Source organism: Eubalaena glacialis, chromosome 17 (assembly GCF_028564815.1).
Source record: "Eubalaena glacialis isolate mEubGla1 chromosome 17, mEubGla1.1.hap2.+ XY, whole genome shotgun sequence".
NCBI classification, from domain to species: domain Eukaryota; kingdom Metazoa; phylum Chordata; class Mammalia; order Artiodactyla; family Balaenidae; genus Eubalaena; species Eubalaena glacialis.
Genome location: NC_083732.1, coordinates 50927619 through 50949950, shown reverse-complemented (window position 1 = coordinate 50949950; position 22332 = coordinate 50927619). Strand labels below are relative to the sequence as shown.

Here is a 22332-nt window from a genome sequence, read left to right as displayed (position 1 = left end):
CTGTTCTCCATAGTGGCTGTACCAATTTACATTTCCACCAACAGAGTAGGAGGGTTTCCTTTTCTCCACATCCTCTCCAGCATTTATTGTTTGTAGATTTTTTGATGTGTGAGGTGATACCTCATTGTCATTTTGATTTACATTTCTCTAATAATTAGTGATGTTGAGCATCTTTTCATGTGCTTTTTAGCCATCTCTATGTCTTCTTTGGAGAAATGTGTATTTAGATCTTCTGCCTATTTTTTGATTTTTTTTTTTATTTTTATATTGAGCTGCATGAGCTGTTTGTATACTTTGGAGATTAATCCCTGTCAGTCACTTCATTTGCAAATATTTTCTCCCATTCTGTGGGTTGTCTTTTTGTTTTGTTTATGGTTTCCTTTGCTGTGCAAAAGTGTTAAAGTTTCATTAGGTCCCATTTGTTTATTTTTGTTTTTATATTCATTACTCTAGGAGGTGGATCGAAAAAGATATTGCTGCAATTTATGTCAGAGAGTGTTCTGCCTATGTTTTCCTCTAAGAGTTTTATAGTATCTGTTCTTACATTTAGGTCTTTAATCCATTCTGAGTTTATTTTTGTGTATGGTGTTAGGGAGTGTTCTAATTTCATTCTTTTACATGTAGTTGTCCACTTTTCCCAGCACCATTTATTGAAGAGGCTGTCTTTTTTCCATTGTATATACTTGTCTCCTGTATCAAAAATAAGGTGACTATATGTGTGTGGATTTATCTCTGGGCTTTCTATTCTGTTCCATTGATCTATATTTCTGTTATTGTGCCAGTACCGTACTGTCTTGATTACTGTAGCTTTGTGGTATAGTCTGAAGTCAGGGAGCCTGATTCCTCCAGCTGTGTTTTTCTTTCTCAAGATTGCTTTGGCTATTTGGGGTCTTTTGTGTCTTCATACAAATTTTAAGATTTTTTTGTTCTAGTTCTGTGAAAAATGCCATTGGTAATTTGATAGGTATTGCACTGAATCTGTAGATTGCTTTGGGTACTATAAGATTCTTCCAATCTAAGAACATGGTGTATCTCTCCATCCTTTTGTGTCATCTTTGATTTCTTTCATCAGCATCTTATAATTTTCTGAGTACAGGTCTTTTGCCTCCTTAGGTAGGTTTATTCCTAGGTATTTTATTCTTTTTGTTGCAGTAGTAAATGGGAGTGTTTCCTTAATTTCTCTTTCAGATTTTTCATCATTAGTGTATAGGAACGCAAGAGATTTCTGTGCATTAATTTTGTATCCTGCTACTTTACCAAATTCATTGATGAGCTCTAGTAGTTTTCTGGTAGTGTCTTTAGGATTCTCTATGTATAGTATCATGTCATCTGCAAACAGTGACAGTTTTACTACTTCTTTTCCAATTTGGATTCCTTTTATTTCTTTTTCTTGTCTGATTCATGTGGCTAGAACTTCCAAAACTGTGTTGAATAAAAGTGGCAAGAGTGGACAACCTTGTCTTGTTCCTGATCTTAGAGGGAATGCATTCAGTTTTTCACCATTGAGAATGATGTTAGTTGTGGGTTTGTCATATATGGCCCTTATTATGTTGAGGTAGTTTCCCTCTGTGCCCACTTTCTGGAGAGTTTTAAATCATAAATGGGAGTTGAATTTTGTCAAAAGCTTTTTCTGTGTCTATTGAGATGATCATATGGTTTTTATTCTTCAGTTTTTTAATGTGGTGTATCACGTTGATTGCTTTGCGTATATTGAAGAATCCTTGCATCCATGGGATAAATCCCACTTGATCATGGTGTATGATCCTTTTAGTGTGTTGTTAGGTTAGGTTTGCTAGTATTTTGTTGAGGATTTTTGCGTCTGTGTTCATCAGTGATATTGGCCTGTAGTTTTCTTTTTGTGTGTGTGGTATCTTTGTCTGGTTTTGGTATCAGGGTGATGGTGGCCTCAGAACGAGCTTGGGAGTGTTCCTTCCTCTGCAGTATTTTGGAAGAGTTTCAGAAGTATAGGTGTTAACTCTTCTCTAAATGTTTGATAGAATTCACCTGTGAAGTTTTCTGGTCGTGGACTTTTGTTAGTTGGGAGTTTTTAAATCACAGTTTCAATTTCATTACTTGTGATTGGTCTGTTCTTATTTTCTATTTCTTCCTGGTTCAGTCTTGGAGGGTTGACCCTTTCTAAGAATTAGTCCATTTTTTCTAGGTTGTCTGTGGCCTATTGTTGCTTGTAGTAGTTTCCTGTAAGCCTTTGTATTTCTTTGGTGTCAGTTGTAACTTCTCCTTTTTCATTTCTAATTTTATTGATTTGAGCCCTCTCCCTTTTTTTCCTGTTGAGTCTGGCTAAAGGTTTATCAATTTTGTTTATCTTTTCAGAGAACCAGCTTTTAGTTTTGATCTTTTCTGTTGTTTTCTTCATCACTATTTCATGTATTTTTGCTTTTATCTTTATGATTTCTTTCTTTCTACTAACTTTGGGTTTTGTTTGTTCTTCTTTCTCTGGTTGCTTTAGGTGTAAGCTTAGGTTGTTTATTTAAGATTTTTCTTGTTTCCTGAGGTAAGATCAATTCTGTATAATTTTATATTTGCTATTTCTTAATAACTTCCTCTCTTTTCTCTTGCTCCCTCACTTTCTGTCCCCCCCTTTCTCTCTCACTTCCCCCCCCCAATCTCTCTCTCTCACTTTCCTTTTATTTCCTTGTTAAACCTCTTAGATTTATCTTTCAGTGATCTTCTCTGTTTTTTTTTTTCTCTTTTTTTTGTTCTTTCTTGGAGGTCTCTCTAAGTTTATCTTCTAACCCTTGTATTTTTTTCCGTAGCAAATATTTAATTTCCAAAATATCCTTTCTTCCTCATTGTTGTTATATTATCATTATTACTTTGAGTTTTCTTTTTCTCTCTTCCTTGTCTCTGTTTCCTTCATGTTTATTTTGATCTCTGGCTTTTCACTTTATGGGTTTTCTTCAAGCATCTAATGATTATATTTGAGAGAAACACTAAAATTGCCTATTGGAATCTCTCTGTGTAAGAATAGAACTAGTTGACTTGTAAACCTTACTGTAAAAGACGTTAGGACCCACTGCTCTGGGGCCTGAATTTGCTTGCCTCTTGTGAGTTCTCTCCTTACAAGCTTAAGTTTTGGGTTTCTTTGGTCTGCTGAGATAGCTACTACTTACATATATTTATGTGATTTCTAGCTTCCAGTTTTTTCTTCTAGCTTCCAAATTTTTTGACATCTCCTGTTTGCTGTTGTCTCCTCCTCCATGCTCTTTGTATTTATGAGTTTATTTTTTTCTGTGCCTTTATTATAATTTTGTACAATAAAAATTGTATTTTTTGAGGGTTTTTGCTGGAATAAGCATAAACCCATGTGTTCAATCCTCCATTTTTTTTTTTTTTTTTTTCAATCCTCCATTTTAATGGAAACTTTTGTTATTTGTCTTTTCTTGGGTGTTCTGAAATTGTCATTTTAAATATTGAGTTAATGTGATGATAGTCAAATAAATCTATAAAACCTCATATGTTATAATGATTAAAAACTCCTTGAGCACTCATAAAGTTTTACAATTCAAAGAAAAATTTTGGTCTGTTCAATTATAGTTTATTTTGGACATTTTGTAAATGAAAATGATCCAAGAAGGGAAGGGAAAACTTCTAAAAGATAACATTACAAGAAATCTAGGAATTTAAGGCAAGTCATACCAAATTAGTAGTTGATGAGAATAGAAGTAAATGTACACCTGAAACTAACACAATATTGTAAGTCAACTATACTTCAATTAAAAAAAAAGTAAATAGACATTTCTGTTTTTCTCAACGACTGTGAGTTTTATAAAATAATTTTCTTTAAATGGTGGAACAAAGGTACAATCTTGGGCCTTCTAGCCATATGAGAACAATTGTAGACTAATGAGCCATTATTTGATTGATTCTGTGCTTGCCTTAACACCTACATCTGTGTAGTTAAGGTTGTTGCTTTGTAACCTCCCTTTATATTCATTTGTAACTCATCTTGGTTACCTTTGGCCCATGAAACTTGGCTGATCCTTTTTTTGGAATTTCCTCCAATTTGGTGGATTCATTTGGACAATACCTGCTATTTATGGTACTGGGGACTGGCTACCTTTTTTAGGATATGGCAGAAGATTTTGAATGGCTATTTTGGTATAGTAGTTGTTTTCATTTGAGACGTTTTCCCCATTCCTTTTTTCCTTTTTTTGATTGTTTCAAGGATGAATGGTCTTTTCAGCATCATGGGAGGTCTGCATTGCCAAGTTTTACTTCTACATTTATTTTTAGTTTAAGAATACAGAGAGCTTGTATTCTTTGATGGCCTTTTTGTTAGCTGTCTTTAGTCTCCATCCTGGATTGGTCCTTTTCTGATGACTGGCCTAATATGACACAGAGCCAGTTTGGCACTGGACCATTGAAAATTTAATAGTGCTAAATTTTGAAATAATATAGATCAAATTCTTTCCCTGATTTTGAAATTCTAGAGCTGTAAATTCACCATATTGAGTTGCTGCATTGTCGAAGATACTTATATTTGATATTCAGTATTAATACTTGAACCCATTGTAGATCCTGCTTTTTTTCATTTTGAGTGAGTACAGTTTTCAGAGAATTTATGGGTAATACCAATATCAACTTATAATTTTTCCAAACTTAATTTACTTCTACATAATTCAACTTACTACAGTGGGAGAAAAACTTGAGACCTAAAATTATGTTGACATTTCCATCAACTCTCAGTGTGACTTTTGAAAAGGAAACACTATATGATAACTATTTCAAGATACGTTGTTTTAAAATTTTTTGGTGCTGTACACCTGTGCCCTGGGTAAGTAACTATTATAAACAAACTTCTTTAAATATTTTTTATTCAAGAAAGGTATGGGACATGATTGGAGCTAGTGCCTTATGAATTTGATTTTATACCTATTATAGAAAAAGCTTGTCTGATGAGAATACATCTTGACAAATTGACATGTTTTGATCGGTGCTGAGGTAATTGTACAGATTTTTAAAATTAAACAAATTGTGAACAGAGATTTCTGCAGCAGGTTAATCCCAATATCAAGGTTTTTGTGCTAGTTTAAGCATTGCTAAACATGGCAAAAATCTTCTTTTTTGGGCATTTCTGAGCATGTGATATAAATTTGGTGCTGAGTTGGGTCAACTGTATTACATAGTAAGAAAGAATTTGTTTTCCGGATGTCAGTGGAAGATATTCCCAAATCCTTAGTGTGAGTTGATTAAAAAGCATAAATATATTTGTTCATATTTACTGTAAATACCTGAATTATCTATAGAAAGACTACTTTTTAAAGAGTATCTACTAATGGAGTTGCTCTTTCTACTCAAAACAACTTTCTACAAATACGACATTTTGTTTTACCAAGGAGCATTCATAGTAGGGTATAAAGCAAATCTATGTGCATTGTTTCTGCCATGTAACAGTTTAAAAAATCTTATCCAATAAAGCATGCCTTTTTAAAAATAAGATGCGCTTCAGGGCATTCTCTCTCTCTTTTTTTTAAGCATGTACATACTGAAATTTGCTAAATATTTTTAAAATATCTTTTTCTGAAAAGAGATTCCAACAAATTTTTTGGTTAAATGATGGAATACAGAGCTCTGTTCTTGTCAATACAACAAATTATATACATGAATCACTAAAAGTCTGATATTTTAGTTATCTCTAATGGAAAAATGATTCCTTGGGATTTATAATGTTTAATACAATGTGTAGAATATTCAGCAAATGGCTATGTCACTTGATCTCTCTCTTTATACATTTGAACAACCTGTCTACTTCTGGAGGGGAAAAGAAAACCCAATAATGCTTGGTTTTTACTCTGAGAAATTTCTGATTTAATTGATACAAGCTGAAGCCCAGGCATCAGAATTTTTTAAAAGCTCCCTAGCTGATTCTAATATAGATGAGAACTATTGACCTGTAGATTCTCGTGTTGGGCTTTGTGACATAAATATTTATTTAGTAAATATTTATTCAAATAAAAAAATGAATTTCTTCCATTTTCTTTTTCTGAAGTAACTTTTAATTTTTGAATACGTTTATATTTACAGAAGAATTGTGAAAATAGTACAGAGAGTTTCCATATACCCCACATCCAATTTCCCCTATTAAAATCTTATGTTAGTATGGTACATTTGTTACAATTAATGAATCAGTATTGATAAGTGTTTTCAACTAAGGTCTATACTCTATCCAGATTTACTTAGTTTTTACCTAGTGTCCTTTTTCTGTTTCAGGACCCATCTAGGATACCACATTTACATTTAGTCACCATGTCTCCTTAGGCTCCTCTTGATGTCACAGTTTCTCAGATTATCCTTGTTTTTGATGACCTTGAGAACTTTGAGAAATGCTGGTTAGGTATTTTGTAGAATGTCCCTCAACTGGGATTTGTTTGATATTTTTTCTTATGATGACACTGAGGTTATTGGTTTTTGGGAGAGAGACTACAGAAGTAAAGGCTAGTTCATCGCATTTATATCAAGAATATTAAAGGAAAAACTCATTTCCTCTACTTATAACACTCCTGACACCAAATGTGTGGATTTTCCACACCAAGCGATTCTCCAGTTTACCAGTTGGATGTCTTACAGTTTAATTCATTCTGACACTAACTATCTGGAGTTAGCACAGACCCTGCAGGTTAAGGACTCAGTCTCACAAACCTGTCCCCTCCCTCACTTCAGACTTGAGACTCGTCACAAGTCTGGGTCTCCCATACTTTGACCAACTGGCTATAAATCAGGGGTTCCACAGTTCCCTCCTCACTTTCATTAATTCTCTAGAATAGCTCACAGAACTCAGGAAAACACTTTACTATTTCCAATATGGGATACAACTCAGGAACAGACCAACGGCAGAGATGCATAGGGTAAGGTATGAGGAAGACGTGTGGAGCTTCCAGGCCCTCTCCAGGCATGCCCTTCTCCTAGCACCTTGATCTATTCACCAACCTGGGAGCTCTCCAAAACCCTTCTTTTAGGGGTTTTATGGAGGTTCCTTTACAGAGATATGATTGATTAAATCATTGGCCACTGGTGATTAACTCAATCCCTAACTCTTTTCCCCTTCCTGGAGGTCAGGAGGGTAGGCCTAAAAGTTCCACCCCTCTGATCACATGGTTGGTTCCTCTGGCAACCAGCCCTCATCCTCCAGGAGTCACCTTATTAGCATAAAGCCAGATATGGCTGAAAGGGGCTTATTATGCATAAGAAAATGTGCTCCTCCCACACATATCACTCAGGAAATTGTAAGGGTTTTAGAAGTACTGTGCCAGGAACTGGGGACAGATCAAATCTATGTTTCTTCTTATATCACAGTATCACAAATACATTTTGTTAACATGACTTATCACTGTCAGTGTTACCCATGATCACCTGGCTGATGTAGTGTTTGTCAGGTTTCTTCACAACAAAATTACTCTTTCCTCCCTTCCATACTGTATTCTTTGGAAGGAAATCATAATACACAGCCCACACTTGAGGAGTGGGAAGTTATGTAGGAATTCTTCTACACAGGAGATTTGTCTATTTTCTCCACTTATTTATTCAGTCATATATATCTCACTGACTCATGGTTATTTAGTTTACACTTTGGGTTATAATCCAATACTACCTTATATATTTTCTTGTTCAGATTGTTCCAGCTTTGGCCATTGGAACCTCTTACGGTTAGCTCTTTTGTCCCTTTGACATAACCCCATCATTGTGGGTTTGCTTTTACTTTACTTACTTTCTTAGTCTCTGACACTGTAAGATACTCTAGGTTCAGTTTGTATATTTCCTGCCACAGTTTCTAGAATCCTAGGAGCTAGTTCCTTTATTAGAGAATGGTATTAGAAACCAAGATATGGACTGTAGATGTACTTGTTGCTACTGTGGCATGTTGTCACTTTATTGATCCCTCTGAGCAGACAAAGCAAGGAGGTATATGTGTGTGTGTGCTAACTTGTGTATATACAGATATCTATATGTATATATATGTGTGTGTATATATATCTCCATCTTTGCCTGTATTAAGCTAAACATGAATTCATACTGATGTCTCTGACTCTGATCCATTACCACATGGATCCTTCTATCTGCCTCCCCTTGCTTGTTTATAACTCCCCCCTGCAATGGTGAAAAACCTGGCTCCCTCCATCTACCACCCGTTTGCTAAATGTTTCAGTTCCTGTGTGCATGTATAGTGGTTTCAGAATTAACCCATATCCCCATGGGAACAACTTTATCAAGTAGAGCACGGTGCTTATGTACAGTGCTTTTTGTTTTAAGTCTTAACAGATTCCACTCACTTCCAAGGTTGTGTGTGTCACATTCTGCATTCCATCCTGGGATCTCCTGACCACCTGAAATATGTTTTTAAATTTGCATACATTAAGGTTCACTCCTTATAGTATAAACTTCTATGAGTTTCGACAAATGCATGGTGTCACATATTCACCATTGCAGTATCCTGCAGAATATTTTCACCACCCAAAACAATCCCTATGCTACACCTATTAAACTCTCCCTCTACCCCCAAGCCCTCTGCAGTTGCTCATCTGTTTACCATCTGTAGTTCTGCCTTTTCCATATCATGTAATTGAATCAAACAGTACTGGCTTCTTTCACTTAACAATATGCAGTTAAGATTCATCTATGTCTTTTTGTGGCTTAATAGCTCATTTTTTCACTATGTAGTATTCCTTTGCATGGATGTACCACAATTTGTTTATCCATTCACCTACTGAAGGACATCTTGGTCATTTCTAGCTTTTGGCAATTATGAATAAAGTGGCTGTAAACATTTTCATGCCAGCTTTTGTGTGGATGTAAATTTTCAGATCAGTTGGGTAAATACCTAGGACGGTAATTGGTAGATCTTATGATATGTTTAGGTTTGTAAGAAACTGCCAAACTCTATTCCAGTGTTACACCATTTTTGCATTGCCACCAATGAATGAGAATTTCTGTTGCTAAACATGTTCACCAGAGCTTAATATTGTCAAGTTTTTGTTTTGTTTTGTGTTTTGTTTTTTTGCATTTTAGACATTCTAACAAGTATTTAGTGGTGTCTCATTGTTAGTGTAACTTGTAATTCCTAATGACAGAAGGTGTTGGGCATCTTTTTATATGCTCATTTGCCATTTATGTATCTTCTTTGACAAGATGTCTATTCAGTACTTTTCCCCATTTTTAGTTTTCTTACTGTTTATTTTTAAGGAGTTGTTCATGTGTTTTGGACACAAGTCCTTTAAAATAAGGTAGTGTTTTGCAAATATTTTCTCAGTCTGTGGCTTGTCTCTCCATTTTCCTAATGGTGTCTTTCACAGAGCAGTAGTTTTTGTTTTAATATCACCAATCAGTTTTTGTTTTTGTTTTTTTTCCAATGGATCTTGCTTTTGATGCTTTAACTCATCACCAAACTAAAGGTAACATAGATTTTCTCCTATGATTTCTTCCAGAAGTTTTCTGGTTTTGCATGTTATATTAAGTTCTGTGATCTATTTCGCGTTAATTTTTGTGAAAGCCATGAGGTCTAAGTCTAGGTTGTTTTTTTTTTTCATATGGCCATCCAGTTGTTCCAGCACCCTTTGTTTAAAAGATTATCCTTTCTCCATTGAGTTGCCTTTGTGCCCTTTTCAAAGATTAGTTGACTGTATTTGTGTGGGTTTGTTTCTGAGCTCTCTATTCTGTTCCATTGATTTATCACTGATATATGTATCTATTCTTTTTCCAATACTACACTGTCTTGATTACTGTAATTTTATAGAAGTCTAAAAATTGGAGTCTTCAAACTATTTTTCTTATTCATTATTGTGTTGGCTGTTGGAGGCCTTTTTCCTTTCCATATAATCTTGAGAATCATTTTGTTGACAATTACATGTTAGCTTGCTAGAATTTTTATTGAGGTTGAATTGAAGCTATACATTAAGTTAAGAAGAAATGGTATCTTAACCATATTTTGAGTCTTTTAATCTGTGAACATGAATGTCTCTCAGTTTATTTAGATCTTTGCTTTTTCTCATCAGTGCACACAGATTCTATACATATTTTGTTAGACTTAACATGTTTTTCTTTGTGTGTGTGTGTGTGTGTGCCTTAAAGATTTTTTTTTAATTCCAAATTCCAGTTATTTATTGCTGTTATAGAGAAAGCAAATGAATACTTTATATTGCCCTTGTATCCTGTGACTTCGCTATATTCACTTATTATATAGTTCCAGGAGGTTTTTGTCAATTCTTTGAAATTTTCTAGACAGTCATGTCTATGTAGGCCTTTTCAGTCAGTCACATTATCCCTTTCTTCTAGGGCCTTTTTCCTCAGTGTAAAAATGTAGTTATATTTTGACCATTAAAAAACTAAAGAAGAAATCAACAACAAATTATTCATAACCAGACTTCTTGATAAAATAGTCAGAGCCTTTGTTTCTTCACTTCATCATATCCTCTCTCCACCTCTTATCATATTGTGGCTGAAGTATTCTCCAGCAGTACTCTTCACAGGGCAACTTTCTGGGTAGGATGAGATCATTTTAGAACTTATTTAATTTGACGTGTCCATGGGTCATCAAAGTCATTCTGTAGCAGGCAGCTGGATATGCAGTTTTGAACCCCAAGGGAGAGCTCAAGCAGTTGGAGAATCAGCAGGCTTTCTGCATTTGGTGGTTAAACCTTAAGCAAAAGTGAGATTGCTCAAAAAGTGTCTAAAGAATAACATCAGTTGCTGCTTCTGCCTAGACCACTTCTTAGGTCACCCTCATTTGCCTGATTAACTCCTTATCCTTCAGGAGTCATCTCAGCCATTGATTCCTCTGGAAAGGGGGAACTTTTCATGATACTCCTCCAAGGCTTTGGTCAGGCAAGTGCTCCTCTGTGCTCCCGTGGTATCTGTGTTTAGCTCTGTGAGAATGCTTATCTCACTGTATTTATGTCTACTTTCTAACTTTCTCCACAAACCTGTACATTTCTCAAAGACAAAGACTGTATCTCAGCACACTGCCTTGCACACAGTAGGTACTTATAAATATTTAATCAATATTTATCAAATCAATAAACATGTATAAAATTGCTTTATAATGGGTTTTAACTGACTTAACCCCTTATTATTTAGCATAGTGCCACAAGATTATCATCAACACAGAAAGTATCTGCATTTAAAAATAATAAGGTACATACTGGTACATGAAGTATTTCTGGAGCAATGCTTAAGTCAAACGTGTGATAAATATTTTGTTTTGGGGGTAATTGCTTGTTTTTTGCTGGCCTGACTTGGCATTTCTCTGCCCCAGAATGTCATTTGTATCAGGAGTTTCAGTAATGTAACTGCATGCTAAAATTAATATTGTTATTTTATTGTGATTCAGGCAGTCTCCTTCTAAATTGTATGTTTTGGAAGCTGATTTCTTAAAGTCATTTTATAACGTTATCATTTCTGAGTTTATACAAGTGATTTCTTTTGTTAAGTATATATTAAAGTTTCTGTTTGTTGTTAAACACGACCATAATGGAGCAGAAAAGGAGTAAGAGAAAGAAAGGATAATAAAAAGAAATTTTCAAAGACAAATTAGCTCTTAGTTCTATTTGTTCTAAGAACATAAGATAATACAATCATAAATCTGTTTATATGAAAGCAATTTAGAATGCAGTGACACAGTGATGTGAATACTTGATATTTCCTGTTGTATGTTTCTGTCAATTTTGTGGAATCAACAAGTGTTCACTGAGCTCCTGCTATTATATGCAAGTCATTGGGGAGATTACTGAATGTAATATGTCCCTTAAGAAACATAAATGTTGCTTATATAAAAATATAACATGGCAGTGGCTATAGTATTTTAAAATATATCAGTTTTTTAAAAAAAATCAGTGGCCAATAGTCTGTTTCTGAAAGGTATTGATAGTATGTTAGTAAATAAAATAACCTATTTTATGAACCTGTTTTATCTGTGTAAATCACAAATTAATGGAAGTTGTTCTAGCCTTTTGTCTTTGGTGCCCTCTTGTGGATTTTTTATAAACTGCTTGTAACAACACAGTTTTTAAAGGTGTTATTTTTATTTTAAAATATTTGATTTTATAATCTTTATATTTTGTTAATCCTTTGACATGCTTTTGGCTGTGAGAGAAAAAAGAGAAGTCATGGTTAAGGTTGCTTTTACTTTTTAAATTTACTCTATTGTATATCAGTATTGTGCACAGGGGATGTAAGATAATCTTTTGTTTGGAAGCTTTTAATATAATGCCAGGAACTTGTACAGTCTTGCATCATGGAGCCTCTGAAGTCCTGCCCACACCCTTCTCACCATTTAGGTTTGTTGTACTGATGAACAAGTCGTTAATGACTTTCGGAGATCGTGAAAGCTTTGATGTAACTTTAAAACATGCCCATGAGCGTTCAGAAAGTTAGGATGCATGAAGAAAGACGTTTCTGTTTGTTAAAGATAGGTATGTCAAAGACAGCAGCTGTATAAGCTCTTCTGCTGCTTTTGCAGTGAAGTAGAAGGACCACCTACTTATATCGGTGGGAAGAAAGTTCATTCTTTGTACAGATTTCCAGATACTGTAAGTCTTAGTAATATTTAATTGGTGAATATCAATATGTTACTTTTTTCAACCTGTCAGACATTGAAACAGTGCTTAAGGATGGCAGTTTGAAGGGGAATATTTCTGATGTTTTCTCAGTAGTTCTTAGCTCAGTTGGGTTGAATATGGTACTGAATGCAACCAGAGTTAACCAGTTGATTCTACTGTGGGCTCTTTCACTTGTAACACAGAAACAGTAGACACTGCAGATGTATTGAGAACAGAGGCAATGGATAAGTGCTATCCTTTACCATATTTGGAAGTGGAATTTAAAGATAATGAATGCTCTGTTGGGTCACATCAGTAATTTCACCTTGCTATAGTAGAGAGTGCCTTTAGTTTAATGGTACACAGGGCTCGTCCATGATGTGAGGCATACAAGCAAATGTACAATAGTTCCCTTTGATTTTTGCCTTTTCTAACTCAAGAATGATTAAAATTTATTTACTGACACAGGTTAGCATGTGAGCACAACCACCAAGACCTGATTTAGTTCTGCATGGGGAGAAAAGTAAAACCTGCCACAGGTTTCCCCAATTTTGTGCTCATTTCCTTGAAGTTGCACTGCACATGCCGTGTTGATTTCTTTTTTTTTTAATATATATTTTATTTTATTTATTTATTTGGCTGCATTGGGTCTTAGTTGCAGCACGTGGGGTCTGTTGTGGCATGCGGGATCCTTCATTGCGGGGCGTGGGCTTCTCTTTAGTTGTGGCGCACGGAGCACACAGGCTCAGTTGTTGCGGCATGTGGGCTCTAGAGCGCACGAGCATGTGGGATCTTAGTTCCCGGATCAGGGATCAAACCCGCGTCCCCTGCGTTGGAAGGCGGATTCTTAACTGCTGGACCATGTTGCCTTCTTATTTGACTCTTTCCCCACAAATTAATCATTAGAATTCAGTGCCTTTATCATGTGCTAAAGTGGCAAATTCCATTAAGTCATTTTTTGGTTATCAATAACTGGCATTATCTATTTTATTTTCTGTCTTCATCTACTCAGATGAGAATCTTTTACAGTTTTCTCTTTAGAGTCAGTTTGGCCTCTTTAGGTCCAGAATATTGTAGTTATTTTTGATTCATTGTATTTTATGTCCAGAAAGTTTCTAGAATATGTTGTTTCTTCTTTCATGATTTCTTTTAGATGGGACTTGTCATTTAAACCGGTTTGTATAGGACCTTTTCAGCGCAGATTCTAATCACCTCAAATCTAGATTTCAGTAATAACCTTCTGATTCCAGGCTCTCTTTCTTCAGTCTCCTTCTCCAATTCACCCCTTAGTTTGCAAGGTTCCCATCACTCTGCCAAGCAGCGCATGCTGGCTCCCAGTGTTTAAAGCACTCTGTAACCTGTAGGCCATTCCTTAATGCAGCCCAACTCACTTAACGCTTTCCCTTCCAGCCATAATATTTCTACCTTAGTGCTTGTTTTTCCCAATCTAGGGTGCCACTGTCTACTCTTTCCTAATTTTGGTCCTAGAAATTTTTATCTTAGAAAGATCCAGCTGTCTAAGGGGAGTAATTTAATTCTAAGGAGCAAGTGAGTCTTAATTCTGTTTTTTTTTCCATCCATCTTGGCAGCTTGTTTATTCATTGTTTGTCTTTTTGTAAGCTCAAGTTTAGTTGAATTTTATCTCTGAGAATGATGTGAGTTCTGGGTTGAAGGTTGAGTATGAGTCCCTTTAGGGTGGATTTTAATTTGTTTTCATCAGGCACCCGGGGTGCTTCCATACTGAGACTGCATTTGACTAATTTCTCAGCATGGGGTTCCCCAGACCATGTGGGTAATGTTAGAAAACCCAAACCCATGTCTGTACATCCTAAAGGGAAAACCTCCACCATCCATTCCTCATCTTTACCTATAGCCTAGGTGAGGCAGACAAGTTTATATGTCATCTTCCTTACCTGTGAGTACATTTTTTCTTGTCTGTCCTTTCACTGAGGATGTAGACTTTCAAGATTCCCAATTTTATGTAAGAGTTTCAGTTCTACTTTAGAGAGAACCCAAAGACTCTTGTCTTCCTTTATCCATTAAAGTGGATAACCCATCACCATCCCACCCCTCATCATCACATGGCCCCTATGGCAGCCCTAAGGTCAGATTTAGCTTATTCTCACTCTAGTTCCTGGTTGTTTGGGGCTCTTGGAGATTTCCTTTACTATCTTGAAAGCTCAGTTTTGTATTTGTAGTATGTTTTGTTACATTATTCTTTGCTGTCAGTGCCATCCCTGATTAGCGCCTCTAAAACGTTTTACAGATATCTAGACCACTATAATATTGCAACTTTTTGTATAATTGATTCACTTATGTGTCTTAAACATTCATTTTTTTCCTGAAAAATAAATTTTTTCATGCTGTAGTAGAATGCATACCCAATAGGAGTGTCTAATTGAATCAGTGTCACTAAGATCACTGTTCTGTATTGATAATGTACTGTTATGTAATTGTATAGGTAATAAAGAAGTATTTAATATCATTTCAGGAAGAGAAAATAATTAGAATATTTCAAATTAAAAAGACACCTATTTATCTAAGAATAGTCTATCTCATTAATGTTAGAAATGACAAATGCTTTCTAAAATGTTTGTGTTAATATCCTTTAAATCAATCAGATAGTAGCTGAATGTTTAGAAAATCCTTTAAGGTGGTAGATATTGCAAATGTAAAGATACCTAGTGCAAAGGCTCTGATTATTTCTCGGACTGTTATAGCATAAATCTGTCTTAGCAGTGGAGTAGGATTTCCTAATGATGTTTTCAAATATTTGTATTCCATGTGGATTTTATGATTCATAACCTGGATTATCGTCAGTACTCTGTTTTGCATTCCTGGCACATGATGACCACTGATTGAAAATGCTATTGTATTCCTTACTGGAATTGGCCGCTTTCTACAGTGGGGAAGCATCTGCTCTGCAGACCTTTTTCTATAAAGTATCAACATGTTTTTCTTCTGCTTTTCTCTTGTAAGGAGTAACAGAGTATATATAAATGAAGTATAACTTTGGAAAAACATTATAAATAACTGTTTTATTATGAAAATGTTAAAGTATCAAATGGAAATTTTAACAATCATCTAAAATATTAAGAATAATTTGAGTTAATGATTTAAAAAAGTAAAAAGTGTTACTGAAAAGTTTTCAACACCGTCACCAAATTTTTAGTGTTTGATTTGCTAATTTCATAAAAAAGAACTTCTCATTCCTTCCATACTTTAGTAATTACTGTTTGGATGCCACCCTCTCATTAGTGAATTGAGTGCTCATTATTTTTTTCATTACTGTTTTTTTTTTACTGTCAATTTGTAAATTGGTTTAGCATCCTTTAGCAAAGTGACTATGTAAGTGAAAATGATATGCAGTGAAAACGATCCCTTCCAAACTTGATTTAGTGTTTTTATAATTTTATAGATTAAGCCAGTTATGTGCATCCAGAGGTGCAAGCTTCATTATCCCAGCATAGATTCAAGTCTAATATAGAATACAGGAAAATTTTAAAGTATTATTTCACACCAACCAGATGTTATGTTTCTTGTTAAATTTAACGGTCACAGCACTGAATCTTATAAGGATAAGAGATAAATGACTCACACATATAAAAACAGATTTAGTGTTTTGGGAATTAACTGGTTTGCAACCACGATAAAATAAGGTATTAAACTAGCAGTAGATTTTTAAAAAGAACTGATAGAAAATCAACTTTATTCCTCCCGCCTTAGTGGAGTCTACTGAAAAGAGTAAAACCTTTTTTATTAGCTTTTTGACCAAGTGCAAATTAGTTTACTTATGTGTATGTCAGTTTCTTCATCTCTTAACTTAGCAAAATGAAACATGCTGTAGCTAACCTGTAATATAAATTAAACTAGAGTTGAGAAATAATTTAAAATTTAGAAGACTTATACAATTGGAAGTTAGATATTGGGCTTTAGAATCAAACAACCTGGTTAGAATCCTTGCCCTTCCACTTATCTGTTATATGACCTTGGACAAATTATTAAACTCATTTGAACTTCAGGTTCATCATTTACACAACGGAGACAATAATATCTCACAGAATTAATAAAAGGATTAAATAGGAGTGACCTACAAAAAGTCCTTGGTATAGTGCTTCTAACTCATTGATGATAACTATTTTGTCATTATTCGATAAGTGATCAATTGAATAATTCTAATTAACAGTATTATTTTCCCTCCCGAAGTTTCTTTAATAGCCATTCTATGTTTTAAATAATTAGTTGGTTTAAATAAAGTTCTACAATAGAACCTTGCATAACATTCTATGCTTTAGCACTAACTCATAATGAGGGCTTTAACATTAATATAATAGATTATGTAATGAGAACAAGGCTTTGTACTGGATACCAGGAATATAACTGTTGACAAAATCTGATCACTGCCCTTATAATAGCTTTTAGAGTCTATTTAATAGATTTGGACAAGTCAAGTGTACAGACAATTAGAGTATTGTGTAATAAGTGTATGATAGGCATAAGCACAAGGTGCTATAGCAATACAAAAGTATGACACCTAATTCAGTCTCGGGGTGTCTAAGCTGAGAAGGGATGTCTAAGTGTAGTTCTGCTGTAAAAAGAAGTTGTAATATAAAGCACCCCCATTTGTGTATATATATTAAATGTTATAGTCTTCTCATCCTTTAAGACCTAATCTAAGGGCAGTGTCCTCTGTGAGGCTTTCTTCATTTGACAGAGGTGGAGTCAGAGGCTGTACTTTTGGTACTCCCATTGTACTTTGCCAACACTTTTCTTACAGCGTTTAACAAATTGCCTTGTAACTTATTGTTCACATGTCAGTTTCTCTTAGACTTCAGACTTCTTAAAAAAAGAAAAATGGAGCAAAACCGTTTCTTATTCATCTTTGTATCTCTAACGCCTGGTTCACTCCTTGACATATTATAAGTTTACAATAAATGCTTGTTGAATGAATTAGGTAAAAATATGAATTGCTTCATTTATTAAATAAATTTTTATCAAGTACCTAATATATGCCAGGTGTTCTAAGCATTGAGGGTTCATCTGTGAAAAAGAAGGTTTCTTTGCCTTTATCAAACTTGTATTATACTGGTAGAAAAGCCAGGTACAGGCTATGAAGAATATAGAAGGATAAAAGATTGATGGGGACTTCGATTTTGGATTGGTGGTCAGAAAAAGCATCACTAAGGAGGTAACATCTAAGTGGAGACCTGAGTTAAGCAAAAAATAAAACTGTCTTAAAGAAGAGCATTCTAGGCTGAGAGAACAGCCAATTTAAAAGCCCAAGGAGGAACATGCTTAGAATGCACAAGAAATAGCAAAGGAGGCCAGCCTGGCTGGAACTGGGTGAGCGAGAAGGAATGTGATGGGAGATAGGATTGGCAGATATGACTGGGCCAGATCACATTTGGCCAGGATGAAGACTTTGGGCTTTAATGTAAGTGTGATGGGAAGCCAAACGCAGGGTTTTGAGCAGGAGCGTAACATGATGTGATCTGTCTTCCGAAAGGATCCATCTGCCTGTTATGTGGGACACTAATGGGGGCAAGAGGGGAAACAGTGCAGACTGCTAGGAGGCTGTTCTAATAGTCCAAGAAAAGACAGTGGCTGTGACTAGGATGGACCAAGTAATTCGTATGGGACTCTTTGGGCATAGGAGCTGGTGATATAAGCTGTTAAAACTGTAAACCTGCACCTCTAACTTAAGCATTCAAGTAGATCAAAATTTAAATGTAAGTAAGGTATATGTACTTGGTGGGATAATGGGTTAAGAAATAAAGGAACTAGTTTCTTAGTCCCAGCTCCACTTTTAAGTAGGTGTGTGACCTTGGGGAAGTCTCTTACTTTCTCATTTTATGTATAAAATGAGGGGTTGAATTATTAAAGGTTCATGATTTTATAATTCTGTGATAAAGTAAATATATAAATGAATGCTTACTATGTGTGGACTACTGAATGAAACACTTTAATAGATTCAGAAGTACTATAAGGTACTCTTATCCATAGGTACTTACATTTATAAAAGATTTTATGAAACAGTTACAATATGAGATCATAAATTTAAATGCAGAAGTGTGTAATGCAGGTTTTATAAATTCTAGAAGTTTGGAAAAGAGGATAATTAATAAAGACTGAATTTGCCATAAAGGTAATAGATACTTGATCTGGAACTAGATAGGATTAATTAAAATGAATTAGAGAGGAAAGAGCATCCTGGGTAGAAAAGAAGATGTGATGTGAGCAAAGATGAAGTCTTTAATGAGCATATGGGTTTATGGCAGCTGGAGACTCAGTTGAGGTCAGCCTGACTCCATTGAATGATATGTGAACAATGGGAAGATAGGATCGGCCATATAAATTAAGATAACATAGAGGACATTAAAATCTAGGCAGCTTTGTTTAGCTTTCAATGCAGGCAAGAACTGGGAGCCATTATAGATTCTTCAGTAGAAGAATATTATAATACAAGTAGTATTCAAGAAAGATTGGTATAGTATGTATACTTTGAAGAAGGGGTGAAACTACCTTATTCCTAGTAGCATGCAAGCATTTTACATACCTTTTCTCATTTAATCATCATAACACCAATGAAAGAAACTTCAGAGAGTTTAAATAGGTTCCCTAAAGGTCTTAAGGCTACTAAGGCTACTAAGTGAGTTGAGCCAGGATTTGAACTAACATCTGTCTGATTCTAGGAGGTCAGGGTGCTCTTCCTGCAGTAACTCAGGCATGAGGTAAGGAGGAATATACTCAGTAGCAGTGGGAATGGAAAAGAAGAGATGGAGCTGAGAGAGAATTTTTTGAAGAAGAACTTGTTGACTGATAGTACATAGGGTATGAAAGAAAATAAACCCAAAAAGACATTGCAGTTTTACTCTCAGTTAGCTAATGAAGATGACTGTGCTTTGTAGTGGTTATTGTCGGGGATGGAGGCAGACTGGAGGGCCCAAGGAGATGGATGAAATGATCTCGTTTGAGAATGTTGAGTTTTAAACATCATTAAGCATTTAAGTAGTAAGTAAAGTCAGAAAGATGTCAGGATTTGGGAGTCCTCAATATATTAGATAGTTGAATGCATAAGAATGAAGAAGTCTTCTAAAAGAAGAGAAGCTCATGAAAGAAGAGCAGAAGACTTTGAGATATAATGCTGAATTTATCCTGTAGGTTGAGGATGAGGAGGGCTATCAAACAGCTGAGAACAACATGGCTGCTCCTGTTCTCCAGTATTTGCATTTTGACCTCTGTCAGAACTTAGGTCTTGTTTGTTTGTTTCTACTTAAAGTGGAATAGATATAAATTAATTTCAGTACATGATCAAGTTTTTCTAAATAGCACATTGCTTGGTTTCTCACACAGAATTTATTAGTTTAGTTTTATGGCCCTATTCCAGTTTATCTTTTGGTGAACGTTCTAAAGAGCATTTTTTGGTTCATACTTATATTACTGACTTGATTCTTCTGTGAATTTACATTTAAAAGCCAATGGCTAGGATATGGCAACAAAAGAGAAAAAATAGATAAATTGGAGTTCATCAAAATGAAAAGCTTTTGTGTATCAAAGAAACTATCAAGAGAGTGAAAAGACAACCTACAGAATGGAGAGAAATATTTGCAAATCATATATCTGATAAGCGATTAATATCCAGAACATAAAGTGAACTTCTTCAGCTCAACAACAACAAAAAACAATCTGTAACAACAATGGGCAAAGGACTTGAATAGACATTTCTCCAAAGAAGATACACAAGTGGCCAATAAGCACATGAAAAGATGCTCAATATCACTAGTTATTAGGGAAATACAAATCAAACCACAATGAGATACCACACATCCATGAGGATGTCTGTTCTCAAAAACAAAAAAAGGGGGAAAATAACAAGTGTTGGTGAGGATGTGGATAAGTTGGAACCCTGTACACTGTTGGAATATAAAATGGTGTGGCCAATGCAGAAAACATTTTGACAGTTCCCCCCAAAATTGAGAATTACCATTTGATATAAATTGTACTCCTAGGCATACACCCAAAAGGATTGAAAGCAGGGACTCAAATACAGATCTTCCCTAAATTATGATGAGGTTACGTCCCGATAAGTTCATCTTTAGTTGAAAATACCATTAAGTTGAAAATGTATTTAATACACCTAACCTACCGAAAAACATAGCTTAGTCTAGCCTACCTTAAATGTGCTCAGAACACTTAAATTAACCTACAGTTTGACAAAATCATCGAACACAAAGCCTATTTTATAATAGAGTGGAATCTCACATAATTCCTTGAATACTATACTGAAAGTGAAACACAGAATGGTTGTATGGGTACAGAATTGTTGTAAATGTATGGGTTGTTTACATCCCTGATCATGTGGCTGACGGAGCTGCAGCTTGCTGCTGTTGCCCAGCATCACGAGAGTATCGTACTGCGTATTGCTAGCCCAGGAAAAGTTCAAAATTCAAAGTACGGTTTCTACTGAATGTGTATCTCGTTTGTACTGTTGTAACGTTGAAAAATCCGAAGTCGGACCATCATAAGTCGGGGACCATCTATCTGTAGATACTTATATACCAGTGTTCAGAACATTATTCATAATAACCAAAAGGTGTAAACACCTTAATGTCCATTAACAAATGAATGGGTAAACAAAAGGGGTGTGCGTGTGTGTGTGTGTGTACATGCAATGGAATATCATTCAGTCTTAAAAAGGAATGAGATTCTGACATCTGGTCCAACACGGATGAACCTTGAAAACATGCTAAGTGAAATAAGCCAGACACAAAAGATGCAAAAGGCATGCTTCTACTTTTATGAGGTACCTAGGATAGGTGAATTCATAGTAACAGAAAGTAGAACAGAGGTTACCAGGGATTGGGTGAAAGAAGTAATAAGGAGTTAGTTTTTGATGGGTACAGAATTTCTGTTTGAGATAATGAAAAATTTCTCGAAAAGGGTATTGATGATGATTGGACAACACTGTGAATGTACTTAATGCCACAGAACTGTGCACTGAAAAATGATTAAAATGGTAAATTTTATGTATATTTATCATAATTTTTAAAAAGCTAATGGCTTTTGTACAAAGTTATAAACATTATTAAAGCTGTTATAATAGTGCCAACATGTTCTGTCTTTAATGTGCTCTCTTTTGTTTATTTTGTTATATATTCTTTGTTAATAATCTTCCTGTCTTAATCCTTATTTTAAGAACAACTAGCAGCCTGCTATTTCATCAATTTCTGTTGCTTGAGCTTTAATTACCTAAAGCTTTAGGTTATTTTGGATAACTTTTGGGTCTTACGATAACACTGTATTTGTGTCCTTACATTAAAATTAGTAGTGATAGTAGTATTTTTCATTATTAAAATATAATATGTTCATAGTATTATATGATATCCATCTATGTTAGAAAAGTCTTCCTTCACTGCAGTGTTTTGTTTGCAGGATGAAGATGAGCTGGATTCCCACACCATGGTGAAGACTAGCTCGGAAAGCGTGGGCACCATGAGGGCCACAAGCACGATGAGTGAAGGGGCCCAGACCATGATTGAACACAATAGCACAATGTTAGAATCTGACTTGGGGACCATGGTTATAAACAGTGAGGATGAGGAAGAAGAAGATGGAACCATGAAAAGTATGTGGCTTTTTTTCCCATTGAATATTAATTTTCTGTTTTGAGAGTATACTTCTACAGAAACCAGGATAGTTCTGTGTTGCTTGTTATAGCCAGTTGTGGAAAATTTTGTTTCTTGGCTTTATTTAACAGTGAAAGGAATATGGCACAAGTGAATTT

At 35.0% G+C, this 22332-nt stretch overlaps 1 protein-coding gene across 2 annotated transcripts in view; it reads left to right on the top strand.

Annotated features, from left to right (window-relative positions):
• The window catches only part of STK3 (serine/threonine kinase 3), a 339874-nt gene that overhangs the window by 219485 nt on the left and 98057 nt on the right, over positions 1-22332 (top strand). For both annotated transcript variants that reach the window (XM_061171351.1, XM_061171352.1), the window contains exon 9: positions 21981-22173. In XM_061171351.1, the coding sequence (XP_061027334.1) occupies positions 21981-22173 (193 nt within the window). The remainder of the gene's footprint in view (positions 1-21980; positions 22174-22332) is intronic.